General features: G+C 40.8%; 1 protein-coding gene and 1 long non-coding RNA gene across 2 annotated transcripts; both read right to left on the bottom strand.

The window, feature by feature from the left end:
* Nucleotides 1-226: 226 nt before the first annotated feature.
* On the bottom strand, nt 227-1,226 carry LOC133857150 (uncharacterized). Its single transcript, XR_009898308.1, has 3 exons — nt 1,122-1,226; nt 953-993; nt 227-289 (listed from the first exon to the last, which is right to left on the bottom strand). It is a non-coding gene; the product is annotated as an uncharacterized LOC133857150 (long non-coding RNA).
* A 2,003-nt stretch (nt 1,227-3,229) lies between these two features.
* Nucleotides 3,230-5,532, bottom strand: LOC133856835 (transcription factor WER-like). Its single transcript, XM_062291875.1, has 4 exons — nt 5,370-5,532; nt 5,073-5,202; nt 4,430-4,756; nt 3,230-3,383 (listed from the first exon to the last, which is right to left on the bottom strand). The coding sequence occupies exons 1-4, from the start codon at nt 5,503-5,505 to the stop codon at nt 3,230-3,232; spliced, it is 747 nt and encodes a 248-aa protein (XP_062147859.1). The 5' UTR covers nt 5,506-5,532.
* Nucleotides 5,533-16,272: the final 10,740 nt, after the last annotated feature.

The raw sequence follows: 16,272 nt of genomic DNA on the forward strand, positions 1-16,272 counted from the left end.
GAGAAAAAATTTCTCATTTTTGCCATCTTGAGACACATACGTTATGCCCATCAACTGCAGATTTGAACTTGAAAACTCCACATCCATACATAATTACATAATAAAAACCCAAAAGTTTATAAACATATTACATATTAAAAAAGTTCAAACCCAAAAGTTTATAAACATATTAAAAAAGTTCATAACCAAAAGTCCATAAACATATTAAACATATCCGAGCATGGTTCGGTTTCTGGCTTTCTACAACTTTGCTCTTAATCATCTATAACTTGCTCTCAATTATCTATAACTACAATAGAAAAAATAAAAAAATAAAAAATAAAAAGCTAGTTAAATGAATTAATAATAATGAAAACTAAAATGAATTTATAACCATTTACTATGCTCATCAAATATTTCAATAATAACTAATAATCCATTAGTCATTATTATAACACTCGGTTGAGGAAAATAAATAAGGACAGAAGCTGGTATATTTACCATATACATTACAAACATCTTAAATAATTAAACATATTGACACTTTGAAAATTATTTAAGAGTAAATCATCAATTATCCAAAAAAAATTCAAAGGTCTATCTTATCGTTTGAAAGACAGACACAGATACAGACAAATCCAACCTAGAAATTAGAATAATGTATAAGGTTCTTATCCAATTCATTTCCATTTCAGATATCTGATCAACTAAATTCGATAGTTTCATAGAACAGGACAGTTATTGGCGCCGAAAATGCACCAAAAAAAAAAAGGAATCAAGCCAAGGAGGCTTCATACAAGCTGCAAAAATCAAAGAATCAAACACAACCTATTGATCCTTCTCTCAGTTTCACCAAAACCCACTTCTCAGAACCAAAAAAAAAAAAAAAAAAACCCTAGCATCCGAAAGGAAAGCTAAAACAGTACCGAAAGTTAAATCAATTCATAACAAAAATTAAAGAAGAACAACATACCTAACCGTGATTTGCTCATTCTGCTTCAAAAATCACCAAATCTGTATAGAAACAGAGAAAGACGAAGTCAGTACTCAGTAAGGGTGAGAAAAGAATTGAAAGATCAAAGATCAGTGATCAAAAATCGTAGAGAAGAAGAATTAAGAAGAAGAAGAAGAAGACTGGTTACCTGGTAGGCAGTGGTGGCGAGTCAGGGGCGTGAAGAGACTTCAATGAACTTCAGTGAAGGCAGGCGGCGTGAAGAGAAAATGAGAAATAGAAATTAGGATTTAGGGCAAAACAAAGTGTGAAAAAGACATAAATGACCCCCTATTAAGCCGTGTAGAATTAGGGTAAAAGGGTAGGGGTAATTTTTTTTTTAATAAATTAATAGACCCGGAGCCGGTTACCTGGTTATAATCGAGGTTTTTGAAAATCAATACCCAACTCCGGCTCCAAGTACCTGGTTATAAATAACAAGGTACCAACCCAATTTTCCGAAGCCGGTTAGTGCCTGGAGCTGGTTTCCCGACTGGTTATAACCGGTCCGGATTTACACCCTTAATTAGGACAAGCCTATCTGCACCCCTACTTGGAAACAATAAGAACCACCAAAAGATTGTTGAAGCAGTAAAAACGATGTTACAGTCTGAAAATAGGATTCCAAAAAAGAGAGGTATCAACACAAATCCAAATAGAGTAGTCTCCCTTAAAGGGAAACAATAACCCAAGTAACATAAAAAAAAAAACAAAAAAAAACAAAAAAACAAAAGAAAATAAACAGCAAAAAAGCCCCAAAAATAGCAACTCCAACGACTGGTGGAGCAGTGGAGGACCGAAGACTTGGCGCTGATGCGTGAGAGACGCATTCCAGCGCGTGGGAGCCACGCTCCAGCGCATGGAAGGTGGAAGAAGACTTGGCCAGTGGCGCTGGGTAGCTGGAAAGCCGATGAGTGTGGTGGAGAGGCGCGTGGGAGGCAGGGACCATCGGAGAAACGTAGATATAGCTTTTAAAAAATCAAATCTAAGAACTTTGACAAAATCAACTACTAACACAGGGAGGACGGCTGCAAACGTGAACGGCGTGGTGAAGAAGCCAAAACATTGAGATTGCAATTTCGGGCGGGATAAGTCATACAAGACGATGAATCAATAAAACCTCATCAATATGAAGAGAACTAGATAAACCACTAGCCAAACAATAACAAAAGCAATAAAAAATATAAAATAAAGAAGAGAAGGAGAGGTGGGAAGAGATGAGGTCATTCCCCTCCTCCGTAAGCCGGCTGAAGCAAGAGGAAAGTGGCTACTATGGGTCTTGGTTGCCTTCTCTGTAACAAGGAAAAAAGAGAGTGAAGAAATTTTTTCCACATAACGTTATTTGACCTCACGTGTAAAATCTATAAAAATGCTAACAAAACAAGAAACAATAATAGAATTAATTAAAAAATAAAATCACTGATACTATAGAACAACCATATAATTGTTAAGAAATACTAAAGAAATTTGATAAGAAATTAGCAATTCATTCAAGAAATTATCATGATAAATTAGACAAATAACTGAATAAGTTACAAAAACATTCGAAGGACACATACGTACACCTCAAATACATTAATGGCATGTTTGGGTGAGAGAATTTCTAAATATTTTTCAAATTTTTGTTGTTTAAATATCAAATTCTATTCAAATTTTATCCAACTTTTTTAATTTTTGTCTCAAGTTTTCTAAATCATCCAAACATAATTTCAAAAAACAAATCCTCTCAATATTCGCAATTTTTCAAAAAATCACACATCCAAACGAACAATTATAGAAATTTTTGACAGAATATCGAATCACTTACGCTGGCTTCCATTAATTACACAAGAGTAATGCTACACAGACTCTCACTTCTTTACACCCATTTCTCAGTACCCTTAGGTGGCTTTTAAAACCACTATTGGCTTTGATATGAATCTTTATTGGATTTTAATTCCTTGGTGGTTTTAAAAGCCATTGGAGAAATAGGTGTGGTGATGTGTCACAAATATTGTATATTTGGACCCCCTTAATTTACATTAGTTAAACATTTAGCTTTGTTATTTTTTAATGCTTTTGTTAGTTTTGGTACTTTAGCATTTTTTAGGTAATAGAGAGAAAAGAGTCCCAATTGTTGCACAATTCTTAATTTCCAAGGGCAGCACGTGGACAGCAGCTCTACACTCCTCTCCAGCAGCAAATCACGTCCAACAGCACTCCCCTAGCACCGAATCCCAACCTGTTGGACAGCATGGACAGCAGCTGCTGGACAGTAACCTACACGACCTGCAACACCTTCTGCACTTGGACAGCACACCTGGCAACACCTGCAAGGGACAGCAGCTGTTGGACAGTAACCTGCAGCACCTTCTGCACCTGGACAACACGCCCAACAGCTCCTCCAGACAGCACCTTGGACACCACACTCCAGCTTGGACAGCATGGGCATCACGTGAAGGCAGCACACTCCACCAAGACAGCAACCTGCAGCATGCTATTTCTTTATAAAAGGCAGTACCATGCCATGGAAGAACGGAGAGGAGAAAAAACGAAAAGAAGAGAAGAGGCATAGAGAAAAGAAAGAGAAGTGTGAGAGCAGAGGCTACGCCTCTGCTTCTCTCCTTCTTGGACTAGATTTTCTGCACCATATGTCTTTTGTAAATGTTTGATTTTTATGTTTTTAATTTAATGTCTTAGGTTTTATTTATTTTATTATGTGTAGTTAAACCTTCTAGTAAGGTTGAGGATGAAACCTCACCATTGAAGAGCGAAAATGTTTTCATGAGAGTTTATACTATCTGATTTTATTGGGGTTAATATTTTCAATGTTTTACTTCTTATCAATTTTTGAGATGATTTTTGGATATCTCTTATGATTTCCGGATACAAGTGATGATTTGAAATAATCTCATTTAATTGATTGCTTGGTTTATATATATAAATGTTGGATATTCATTGTGTCTCGCTCTACGGATACATTTGATGATTTGGTTTAAACCGGATATCTTTTGTGATTTGTACAAAGAATAGATTCACTGAATGATTTAAACAATTTTTTGAAGCATAGTAGAACATACATAAGATTTTTATAGTGACAACTTCGGATAAGTGTTGATGAACATGAGAATATTTTGCTATGATTTGGAGGGCGTGGATTCCAAAATCCTAGACCCCTTTATTTTCATTAATTTTGTTTATGTTTTATTTGATCAAAAACTCATAAATTTGGAACTAGGTTAAAATATGATTAGTTTGAATAGAGATTAATTTTCGCAACTCAATTCCATGTGGGATCGACCTCGCACTTGCAAAACGATATATTGCAAACGATTCATGCACTTGCGAGTACTTTAAAATTTCCACAACATGTGGAGAAGTGAGAGTGTGTGTAGTATTACTCATTACACAATGTAGTCGGTTTTGAACAAGAAATTAAACAATTATTATTGGCATATATATTAGTTACACAATGCTCACCATTTCTCAGTGAGCCAAGGATCCTTGTCGAGTTCAAGAAATTTGTTCACCCAGTTTAAATCGTACGATCCTTCAGCGGTGAAGTCAAAGAACTCGTTCACATCAAAGTTTCCTTCAGAATTCCCGCCTCCTTTAGCACCCTCCACGTCCACATGATCGACGCTATAGGTTTTTTGAGGCATAATTACCTGATCATCTTGTGCTGTTGTCGTTGAAGCCTCCGGTGCTTTCTCCTTTTGATTTATTTTCTTGCTCAGATAAGAATTCCAGTAGTTCTTTATCTCGTTGTCGGTCCGTCCTGGAAGTCTCCCAGCAATTAAAGACCACCTATATATATAAACATGTACTTTGTTTGATTAATTTGCTTCTCTTGGATAACCTTAATTAGAGCATGCAATAACTTCTTCTTTTCTTTTTTTCCCTTTTCTTTTTCTTTACTTGGTCCTGGTGTTTGATCATGAAGTACTAAGTTTAAGATTCGACCCTCTTGAGTTTAAATAATTTATTGAGGTCACGAAAGGCGTACGTAGCTTTACCGACCCATCTAGAGAGCGTTTTGCACATTATTCCTAGAATCTAGTCGGGGCGGATACCCTGGTTATCCGGGAAAATATATGTATTTGATACACTATGATACGCTAACCTGTTCCCTAGTAGCTTATGAAGCCTAAGTATCAAGTCCTCTTCTGCATCTGATATGTTGCCTCGTTTGATATCGGGTCTCAGATAATTCAACCATCTCAATCTGCAACTCTTCCCGCATCGATTCAAACCTGCCAAAAAAAAAATGAGAACCTTTTAGGCCTCCCATCAAATTTAATTAATACTATATATGTATAGAGTTGATCATCATATACTGGCAGGTTTCTCTGCTATATTAATACTTCTTCTCGACTGATAATATAAATTGGTTTAATCTTAAGATATGTGGTAAATTAACCTGCATTGAGTGCAATTGCTGTCCACCTCTTTGCACCATGGATTTCAATGCACTGAGACAGTTTTTGATCTTCCTCTGCTGTCCATGCTCCTTTGTTCATTACTTTCTTGGCTGATCCATCATTTTTTGGAGCCATTTAAGAGAGAGAGAGAGAGAGAGAGATAGTGGTCTTGCTGATGGAGAGAGCCATAGAGGGAGAGAGAAGTGAGAATTTAAAAACATGAAGGTTTGGGCATTGTTGAAGAGTCACGTCATGAGTACGTAAGTCAATCCAGCTATATGTGAGCTACCCTTCCGGGCCAGGGACTGGGGAGCCTGCAGGGAGGGAAAGAAAACTAGAGAACCTCAACAACAGCAAGAGCTAGTCTTAGACAAGCAGACCTATTTTCGACAAGCAGACCTATGAAAATAGTTGGTACAATGATTCGCTCGTACGTGAAATAAAAAGAAATTAAAGAAAAGGATGCCCCAAAATAGTTGGTACATGACCCTTTGCCCTACACTCCAGGACGTTCATAATGTTCATCCATGCTCACACCCCTTTTTTTTTTTTTTTTTTTTGAATGCTCACACCCCTTTGTTCATGCTTATGAACAGTCAATCATGACGTAGCATTGACTTTAATACCATATATCACCCTTACGAGGACACAATAATATATACACAATTGTACCAGGGTACGTAATTCTATACAATTAAGCAAGGTAATCCTATACTATAATATTATAACTGGGCATTACAAATTAATGCAACCCTCTAATCTCGATTGTACGATCATTATGTACATAATAATACACTTTAGACTAGGCTTGGGAATTCGGGTCAACGGGTCGGGTTCGTGTCGACCCGACTGACCCGATTACATATTCGAGTCCAACACGAACCTGAACACGACCCACTTGACAACCGTGTTACCCGAATACGACCCGGGTAACCCGGTGTGACAATCGCCCGAAGAAGATGATGAAGGATCGTCCAGTCGAGAGAAGCAAACAACACAATCTGGCAAGAGAAGCAATCCAGAGGCTGTGGAAGAGCTTTTTCCCGTTTCCATTGCATTTCCAAATCGTAGCTAAACCGCACACAAATCACAATCCTCGCCCACTGTCTCTTTGTGAATAAACCCTAGTTTCCAAAACCCTCCACCCCAAGCACGAGCGTGAAGCCCATCGCATCCTACAAGAGGGAGGCGAAGGCCATGTTTAAGCAAATTTCGGCCTACGACGTGCTCAACGACCCTTAGAAGCGTCAGATCTACAACGTCTATGGAGAGGAGGGGCTTCTGGCGGTGGAGGCCAAGTCTAAGCAGATCTCGGCCTACGACGTGCTTAGCGACCCTCAGAAGCGTCGGATCTACGATGTCTACGGCGAGGAGGGGCTTCTGGCGGCGGATTTCACGAGCCCTAACTCTGTCAGGGGGCCCTCGGGGTTTAGGTGGAATCCCAGCTCTAGGCCAGGCGTTCAAGCGGAATTTTTTATTGGAAATTTGGAATCCCAGGGTTCAGGCTTTCAACCCAGCATTTCTTCCTTCTCAAATTTTCCTTTTATTTTTTATTTTTTTAATAACCGGGTTATAATCATGTGAGTTGACCCGCCAAACACAATTATAATCGGATCATAATCAGGTTGACCCGATTATAACCCAAAACCGATAATAACAAACTCAAACCCGATTTTTTCGTGTCGGGTTCGCATGTCGTGTCAAAAATTGTCAAGACTACTTTAGATCGACTCTATACAATAAATTCTAATTGTACATAATAATTATGGTAATTAATTATTATTAGGTATCTATGTAAACCATAATAATTATACAATTGGTTGACAATAATTGGTATCTAAAAACCATTATATAATTACCATAATTATAATTATAATGGTACCATTAAAATTTGTAGACAGTTATGGTAGTATAAAATAAAATTTGTAGAAGTTGACAACTAAATAGTGTTTATTATTTTGCATTGGAATATATCTTTTTGAAAAATCTATACATTTAATGTTGTCATGTTACAAACATGCAATCTTCAGCTGGTTTTTAAAAAGAGTAATGATTCACTACCACCTAAATATACAACTTTTCACCACCTTGTCTATGTGGCGAGGTGGTCCCCTACTAACTTTAGAGTTTTTTTATTTTTAAAAAATAAAATAAAGTGGGGGACCACCTTGCCACATAGATAAGGTGGTGAAAAGTTGTATATTTAGGTGGTAAATAATCATTTCTCTTTTAAAAATTGTTTTAAAAGTTTTTTATGTTTCACGTACGATGAGTGATTGTTACACTTACACTCCACAACTTAGCACTCACACAAGGAAGTGGGACTTAGTGTGTGGGTCCCACTTTCTTGTGTCTGGTATAAGTGCTGGAGTTGTGCAATGTGAGTGTAATAATCATTTTCCTTCGCATTAACTCATGAGTTTTATGAAGAAAAACAAAAAAAAATCAGCTTTAACTAAATTTTACGGATTGGGTCGTAAAACTTTTTTTAACAAACCATTGATTTACTTTTTAACACCAAAAGGAAAGAAAAGCAACCCAAGGAGGGAAAGAGATTCACCAAAAAGAAATTACATTCATACGTAAGGGGGGGGGGGGGGGGGGGGGGGGGGGGGCGGGACGGCGGCGGCTATGCAATAAATTCTAGTTGTACATAATAATTATGGTAATTAATTATTATTAGGTATCTATGTAAACCATAATAATTATACAATTGGTGAACAATAACTCTTGAGGCTTTCAAAAAAAGCAATGATACTTTCACAACTCTTTACACCTAACTCTTACACAATTTGTGAGTCTCATGCATGTGGGTCCTACATGTAGGATCCACACAATATAAGTGGGAGTTGTGTAGAAATTGGATGAGAGTTGTAAGGGAAACATTTCTCTTCAAAAAGTAGTAACTTCCCGTCTCGAGAACCAAATAAACAATTTACTATAATTAAAAAGTCCATTAATTATAACTAAAGCTTTTCTTAAAACCATTGATTTCAAGAATATCATTTTTACCAACAACTTTCATCCCAAAACTATTTTAAAACAATCATTGATGCATCAATATAAATTTGAAATACATAACGAGAACAATTATTCGTAAATATGCTAGAATCAATAGATAAAATAATATGACATAAAATAATTATAGAATGGGTAGAGGATCCCTTACCTCGATACTGCTACTCAAAGACTGATCTAAACTATCAGAAACCTGTAGTGATACCTGGCAAGAAACAGAGAGATTGTGGCCAGGTCATGGACCACGCCTCATGAAACGAAGGTCACTAGTTCGGATTCCCCCTCTTATGTGGACATGTAAAAAATAAAAAATAAAAATGGTTAACAATAATTGGTAATTTGGTATCTACAAACCATTATATAATTACCATAATTATAATGGTACCATTATAATTTGTAGACGATGGTAGTATAATTATAAGTAATTAATATATACATGATTCAAAGAATTGAATTGGTCATCGAAAGGCAATTTCAAACCCTAGCCACTAGTTTCTCTTCAAATTGATCTTGGTAGAGTGGGGAGGAGGCGTTGCCCCCGACCCCCTACTCTTTGCTTTTTTTGTCTTGATTACTTGCTTTTTGTTATGGTTTTGTTTTCGGCTTGGCACTGGGCCGTGGGCTGTTGGTTTTTCTTCTCTCTAGGTGGCTCTCTGAAAAACCAAGAGATGAATTTATTTTTCTCTAATCCTTTTAAGGATTTGGAGTTGCCGGGTTTTGCTCTACGGTTGGGATGTTTAAAGTTAGGAGCAAAGATCGGTTTTTTGTTTCTGGTGAGGCTCGGACTGGTGCGAGGAGCGTGGAGGATGAAGATGAGTTTTCTCTCTTAGATCTGCACTTTTTGTGTTGTTTCAGGAGTTGTCAGCAATGTTTTAGGAGGAAGGAATTATGATGGGTTGCACAACCTGAGATATTTCTTTTACAGGGTGTCAGCAGCATTTTGATGAAGAAGAAGACTGATGTTTGGGTACACAAATTGGGTTACTTCTATTCCAGCAAGGGAATAGGCTTATTCTTGAGCAGGTTTTGGTGGGGTTTTATTCTAGTACGCGGATAAGCTTATTCCAGAGCAGGTTTTTTTTTTTTAGATGAAACCTTATACAGATCTATCGGCGACTCCCTATACTCTATGTTGGCCTATGTTATTTAGTTTAATGTTTTTGGCTTCTTTAGATTGTATTCTGTTGATTAATCTCTACAGCCTGGCATGGTAAACTTTAGATCTAGTTTTTATATCAGATCTTGCTCTCTTATTTTCTTATTGTGGAACTTATTGTAAAATATATGTGTTTTCCTGTGTTCTTCTGTTAAGGCAGCTGTCCTGCAAATCAGTAATTAGTAATGTAATTTGTTTTTAGGAGTATTTGTACTCCTAATTACAGCTTTTAGCCCTTTTGGGTTTCAGATTATAGTGAAGGATATTTCTTTGTTCAAAAAAAAATTGAATAGGTCATAGCTCTAGCACATGGAGAGTTATACATATCTTTAGTTATTTTATTAAAAAGTTAAATTAAAAAATAAATAAAAAATTATAGAAGTTGACAACTGAATGGTGTTTATTATTTTGCTTTGGAATATATCTTTTTGAAAAATCTCTACAGTTAATGTTGTCATGTTACAAACAATCTTCAGCTGGTTTTTAAAAATTGTTTTAAAAGTTTTTTATGTTTCACATTAACACGTGATCAAGAGTTTTATGAAAAAATAAAAAATAAAATCAGCTTTAACCAAATTTTACGGATTTTACCGTTGGGTCATTAAACTTTTTTTTAACAAACCATTGATTTACTTTTTAACACCAAAAGGAAAGAAAAGCAACCCAAGAGAGAAAGATATTCACCAAAAAGAAATTACATTCCTACGTAAGTGGGGGGGGGGGGGGGGGGGGGGGGGGGGGGTTGTTGGTTCCAAAGTGCACTAGAGTTAGAGATTATATATATTATATCCTTATATATATTATATCCTTATATATAATTTTTTTTCTTTTCATATACAGATTTTGTGAACTTTACTTCTAGCCAGATATGAACTAGTTGCAAAGTTTCTGTTGGTACAGTTTCCGGTATGGTGACGTGTCGCCTAAGGATTCGCTGCCTGATTTTCTACTGAACACTTCAACCCTGCAAAGAGGAACAAACAACTCGTCGGGGGTGCCGACCACGCCCACTCCGATGCCTAAGTCAGTCTAAAAAGTTTTCTGTAGAGAATTCTTAATCTTAATCTCAAGAGCTTAGAGGGGTTTTTTTTTATACCTGGTGTGACGGTCTTTATTTATAGGCCGGACCCTCTTGACATTGAGTTGGATTAGGAGTTTGAGTCCTAGCCTGGTTTGAGTTTTCATCATATCTTCTGGGAATTTGAATAGGAGTGTTGAATCCGCAATTGATCGCGTTTGTACTTCTTTAAATTCGATTCCATGTCAATAACCATCTTATCCCATAAATCATGGATCTGTAGTTTATCCCTGATCTCCTGGGATTCTATCCTTATCGAATTCTGAGACGGGTGTGGCGCATGGCACCTTCTTAGGAAACTGTAGCACATTTCAGCTGACCTCCGAGGTGATGATATCCGAGACGTTTCTGCTTTTACCTGGAGATCTCGGGATATATCCGCACCATAACAGGGTTGTGTAAGTCCGAGATGTTTATACTCTGAGATGTTGACTCATCCAATGGATATCACCCCGAGAAGATACCGCACCGACTCGATATCATACCGAGGTGTTATTACTCCGAGGCACAAATATCCGAGATATGTTCACTCCATCTTGGCTGGGAGATCTCGGGATATTTTACATACCGTAACCTGGAATGTTAAGACCGAGACATCGTCATATCTCCGAGATGTCTTCAGACCTAAACGTCCTTCCCTTCACTGGATAGAACCATGCGGAACAAGTAGCCGAGACATAACTCCGAGATGTCATTGGATCCACGTGTCTCTAGGGTTGATTTTATCCCTAACAGTTACCCCCCTAATTCTCTAATTTCAGAAATAAACGGAAATAAGAGAATTACTTTCCGGCTGCCAGTCTGTATCTGATGTTTGCGCAGGGCGCGTCTTTTCAACAGTTCAAATTTTTGAATTTGACCGCTTCTTTTCCCAACGTCGACGTCATCTCTGCACAGCCGCCTTTTTGTCATCATTAAATGGTATCGTCGAGGCAGCGTATTTAATGCTGAATTTACGGAAGGCGCGCCTTTTCCCCTTCGGAAATTTTGAATCGACAGCGCCCTTTGGCATTTCGGACACGTGGTAGTGGAGGCGTTTAAAGTTGAGATATTGTACTGTTCACTCACTGATACTTCTTTTTCTCGATACTCCATTGTCGTCTTCCTCCCCAAACTTTTCCTTTCTCTGTATTTTTCTGTTTCTGCCTTTCTTCTTTCTTCCATGGCTCCCAAGAAAGCTGTCTCAGCCTCGTCTCGGGCTCGGACAAAGAGACCCGACGGCTCTGTGGATCTTTCTCCTTTGGAGAGCAGGGTCGATTCCATCATCTTCGCGAAGCATGAGGGTGTCCTTCGCTCGAACTATGAAATTTCTCCAACTGTGAAGATGTTCTATCAGGCGCTTGGAGCTCGGTCCATTAATGGCGGCGATATTACCCTTTATGAGAGGATGTTTCTTGCTGGGCTCCGATTACCGTTTCCGGAGATTGCTCGAGACTTCGTTCTTTTTCTGATGATCGCGCCCAGTCAGATAATGCCAAATGCTTGGCGGTACCTGTTCGCCTCTTACATCCTATGGAGGCTTGTGTTGAAGAAGGAGATGAACATCCTGCAATTCTTCAACATCTATAGGCCGAGGCAGACTACAGAGGGAATGATTGAACTCTGCAGCCGTCACCCGCTTGTTTTCATCAAGCTCAAGAGTGGGCTGACGAACAACAAGTTCTGGGAGATGCAGTTTTTCAGAGTTTCCGGGGAGTGGGAATGCCCCGAAGGTACTCTCCTTCCTGAAGATCGTATGATGCCTCGGACTTGGCAGTTGTTGCGACCTGACCGAAGTGACCCCCCTTCGCTCACTGTATCCGAACTGGAGGATGTTAAGGAGATAAGTGGGTGGTCCGCTGCCAGAGTCAAGGCCGACAAGTTTGAAGAAGTCGATTTTGACAATCTCGTCACCGAGGAGAATATGAGGCAGTTTCTCGGATATGACATTCCGAGAGACAAACAGTTAATCACCAAGAGGGGAGCTGTCAAGAAGAGGAATGAAGCCCCTCCATCCCCGAGACCTATGACTAAGAAGAGGTCACCTGAGGAAGTTCTCGGGGATGTTCCTGCACAAAAGAAACAGAAGATTCCTTTGGCCGCCTCGGGTGCGAGGAGAACTCCTCCTTCGGCTCCATCACCTAGGGTAAGCGTTGAAGAGGGGTCTGCCAGCTTTCGGGGTTTCATTCCCGAGGCTAGTCCTGCTCCTTCCTTTGTTTCACGGGATGAGTCTGGCTCCGAGGCTTCGTTCCATGGTGAACAATGTGCGGTACCTGAGAGGTCTAGAGAAGGAGAAGGAAATGTACCTGAGGCCCGAGATGTCCCAGTTGCGCGTAGGGTAAAGCATCCGGCCAGGAAATGGAAGCTTACAGGCCAGGACCGAATGGCTCAAAGACTCGCGGACGCCGGGCGATTGTGGGGTAAAGCGGTTATAATACCTTCCGACAAAGAGGAAGTGCGTCAAGAGCCTGTCGCTTCAAGTGGTGACTTTCTCGAAGAGATGGATGAAGAAGTCGGCACCCCCCTAGACGAGCCTTTGGCTGAAGAGTCTGAAGTAGAAGGTACTCCCCGAACTCCTTCTTCGGAACGTCCAGAAACACCACCACCCCCTGAAGAAAATCGTGAAACGGGGTACTCCACCCCCCGAGTTTCATGTTCTGCGCCTATACAGACCGAGACTCCTACTGGACTGTCTGAGGCTGAGGACGTTGAAGAGCCTTGCCCCTCTCGGGAAGTGATTGATCAGGGGGTGCCGGGATCTGCTCCTGGAACTCAAAGTCCCGGTCAACCCGAAACAACTCCCCATGTTGGAGTGGTCGAGGAGTCTCGGATCGATTCCGAGAACGTTACTCCTGAAGCTGGCGTGCTCCCCGAGACTTCTACTAGGAGCAAGTCTCGTGCTGAGGCCAGCCCAAGCACCGGGGCTGTACCTCAAGTGGGTCCTAGCTCTTCCTCCAGGGTCTCGGCCGGCTTCGAGATTTTGGGCAGGGGTCTTCTGGGTCATCCGATGGAGGCCATAAAGAACTTAATCCCCGAGGGATATCTGGGGAATGCAGGGGCGTCTTCTCCCGAGAAGATCGCCCAAGGCATTCTCATCTCTCATTATCAGGTAAGTTTCTGGAGCTAGGACTTTTTATTCTGTTTGCATCCCAATTCTGACTTTGCTTACTTTTTTCTTGACAGCTTCTTGTGAAGATGACTGCCCTCTGGCAGAAGTGCGAAAATTGTCCTGCGTCTCCGCCCACTCCTTCCTCCGAAGTTCAAGCCCGCATCTCGAGTTTAGAGGATGAAGTTGCGGCGCTGAAGTCTCTTCTTCAGTCCAAGGACGAGGAACTCGCGTCCCGGGACTCAATTATATCCGAGATGCGTTCTGCTAACGCTCGTTTGAGTAACGAAGTGGCGGAGGCCAACGGTCGATACGCTCGCTCTATTGAAAGTCTTTCTTCCGAGCTGGATCGTGCGGATCAATTGTCTATCCGTTTGTCGGCTGTGCAGAATGAATGCTCCGAGGCGTGCAAGAATGCGTTGAGTGCCGAGGCTGAAAAGGACAAACTCAAAGATGAGGTTGAAAGACTTACAGCCGAGAGGGATAAAGCTCTCAAGGCGCAGGATCACTCGGAGAGTCTCTTGATTCGTCTCAGGGCTAGATATGACGCCGATCGGGCAAAGCTTAAACGTTATCAGAAGCAGTTGAGCTATGCGCCTTATCTTCGGGATCAGAGTTGGGGTCGGGGTTGTCATTGGGGTTTCGAAAATTTTCGAACTTTGGTGACAAATCCTCAATATAAATTTGATCCCGAGACGGTTGATCCGATGTTGGTGGGTTTTCCCGAAGAAGCCATTGATGAGATGGAGGAGTTTGGTAAGGACTTCATGCCCGACGTTCCGAATTGGGGTCTTGACGCGCCAGTTCCCGAAGAAGACCCTCTTGACGATCCTGCTAGCTAGAAGCTGTTTTCTTGAATTTTTATCTTCTCTTTTCTTTACCTGTACATTTTTCTTTGTATAAAACTTAGAATATGATATCTTTTGAATGAAATTTCTACCTTTTGCTTAGGCATTTTCTTTTCTGTTTTCGGTGTCGGACAAACCGAAAAACCTTTTCTGCTCTCGGTGTTTGACAGACTTTCCTGCTTACCTTAATGAGTTACCCCCCACAACCTTAGTCTGCGACCGCAGGCTAAGTCGTTTGAGGTGGGTAGTCAGGTTGTTGAGCTTTACCTTTCTTTTAATTTCTTTATCTTTGAAGGCTTCAATCTTTCAACATTTGGAGACCTCCAACCGAGAGGTTTTCTTGTCTTAGTGTTCTTTTCATGACCACTTCGGGTTGTCTAAGGAAAGGTCGTGGGCAGATTCTTTCCTGGATGCTCTTGTCCTTCCGAAAACCTGCAATCCTGCATTGATAGCCTTTATTGGACTGACCTTTAGGTTTTCCTTGCTCTCGGTTTTGGAAAGACCGAGAGACTTTTCTTGTTCTTGGTGTCGAACAAACCGAGAGACTTGTCCTGCTCTTGGTGTTGAATGACCAAGAGACTTTTCTTGCTCTCAATTTTGGACAAACCGAGAGGCTTTTCCTGCTTTTGGTTTTGGACAAACCGAGAGACTTTTCCTGCTCTCGGTGCTGAGTGACCGAGAGACTTTTCCTGCTCTCGGTGCTGAGTGACCGAGAGACTTTTCCTGCTCTTGGTGTTGAATGACCAAGAGACTTTTCTTGCTCTCGGTGCTGAGTGACCGAGAGACTTTTCCTGCTCTCGGTGCTGAGTGACCGAGAGACTTTTCCTGCTCTTGGTGTTGAATGACCAAGAGACTTTTCTTGCTCTCGGTTTTGGACAAACCGAGAGGCTTTTCCTGCTCTCGGTTTTGACAAACCGAGAGGCTTTTCCTGCTCTCGGTTTTGAGTGACCGAGAGACTTTTCTTGCTCTCGGTGCTGAGTGACCGAGAGACTTTTCCTGCTCTCGGTGCTGAGTGACCGAGAGACTTTTCCTGCTCTTGGTGTTGAATGACCAAGAGACTTTTCTTGCTCTCGGTTTTGGACAAACCGAGAGGCTTTTCCTGCTCTCGGTTTTGTACAAACCGAGAGGCTTCTCCTGCTCTCGGTGCTGAGTGACCGAGAGACTTTTCTTGCTCTCGGTTTTGGACAAACCGAGAGGCTTTTCCTGCTCTCGGTTTTGAGTGACCGAGAGACTTTTCTTGCTCTCGGTGCTGAGTGACCGAGAGACTTTTCCTGCTCTCGGTGCTGAGTGACCGAGAGACTTTTCCTGCTCTTGGTGTTGAATGACCAAGAGACTTTTCTTGCTCTCGGTTTTGGACAAACCGAGAGGCTTTTCCTGCTCTCGGTTTTGTACAAACCGAGAGGCTTCTCCTGCTCTCGGTGCTGAGTGACCGAGAGACTTTTCTTGCTCTCGGTTTTGGACAAACCGAGAGGCTTTTCCTGCTCTCGGTTTTGGACAAACCGAGAGGCTTTTCCTGCTCTCGGTGCTGAGTGACCGAGAGACTTTTCTTGCTCTCGGTTTTGGACAAACCGAGAGGCTTTTCCTGCTCTCGGTGCTGAGTGACCGAGAAACTTTTCCTAAGTATATAGATCGGATTGATTCTTGGATTTCTGTGATTGTCAGTAGATACTGGAGATAGACATTCTTTATTGAATATGAAATTGTTTGTAAAAAACTG

The sequence above is a fragment of the Alnus glutinosa genome, chromosome 14 (assembly GCF_958979055.1).
Source record: "Alnus glutinosa chromosome 14, dhAlnGlut1.1, whole genome shotgun sequence".
NCBI classification, from domain to species: Eukaryota; Viridiplantae; Streptophyta; class Magnoliopsida; order Fagales; family Betulaceae; genus Alnus; species Alnus glutinosa.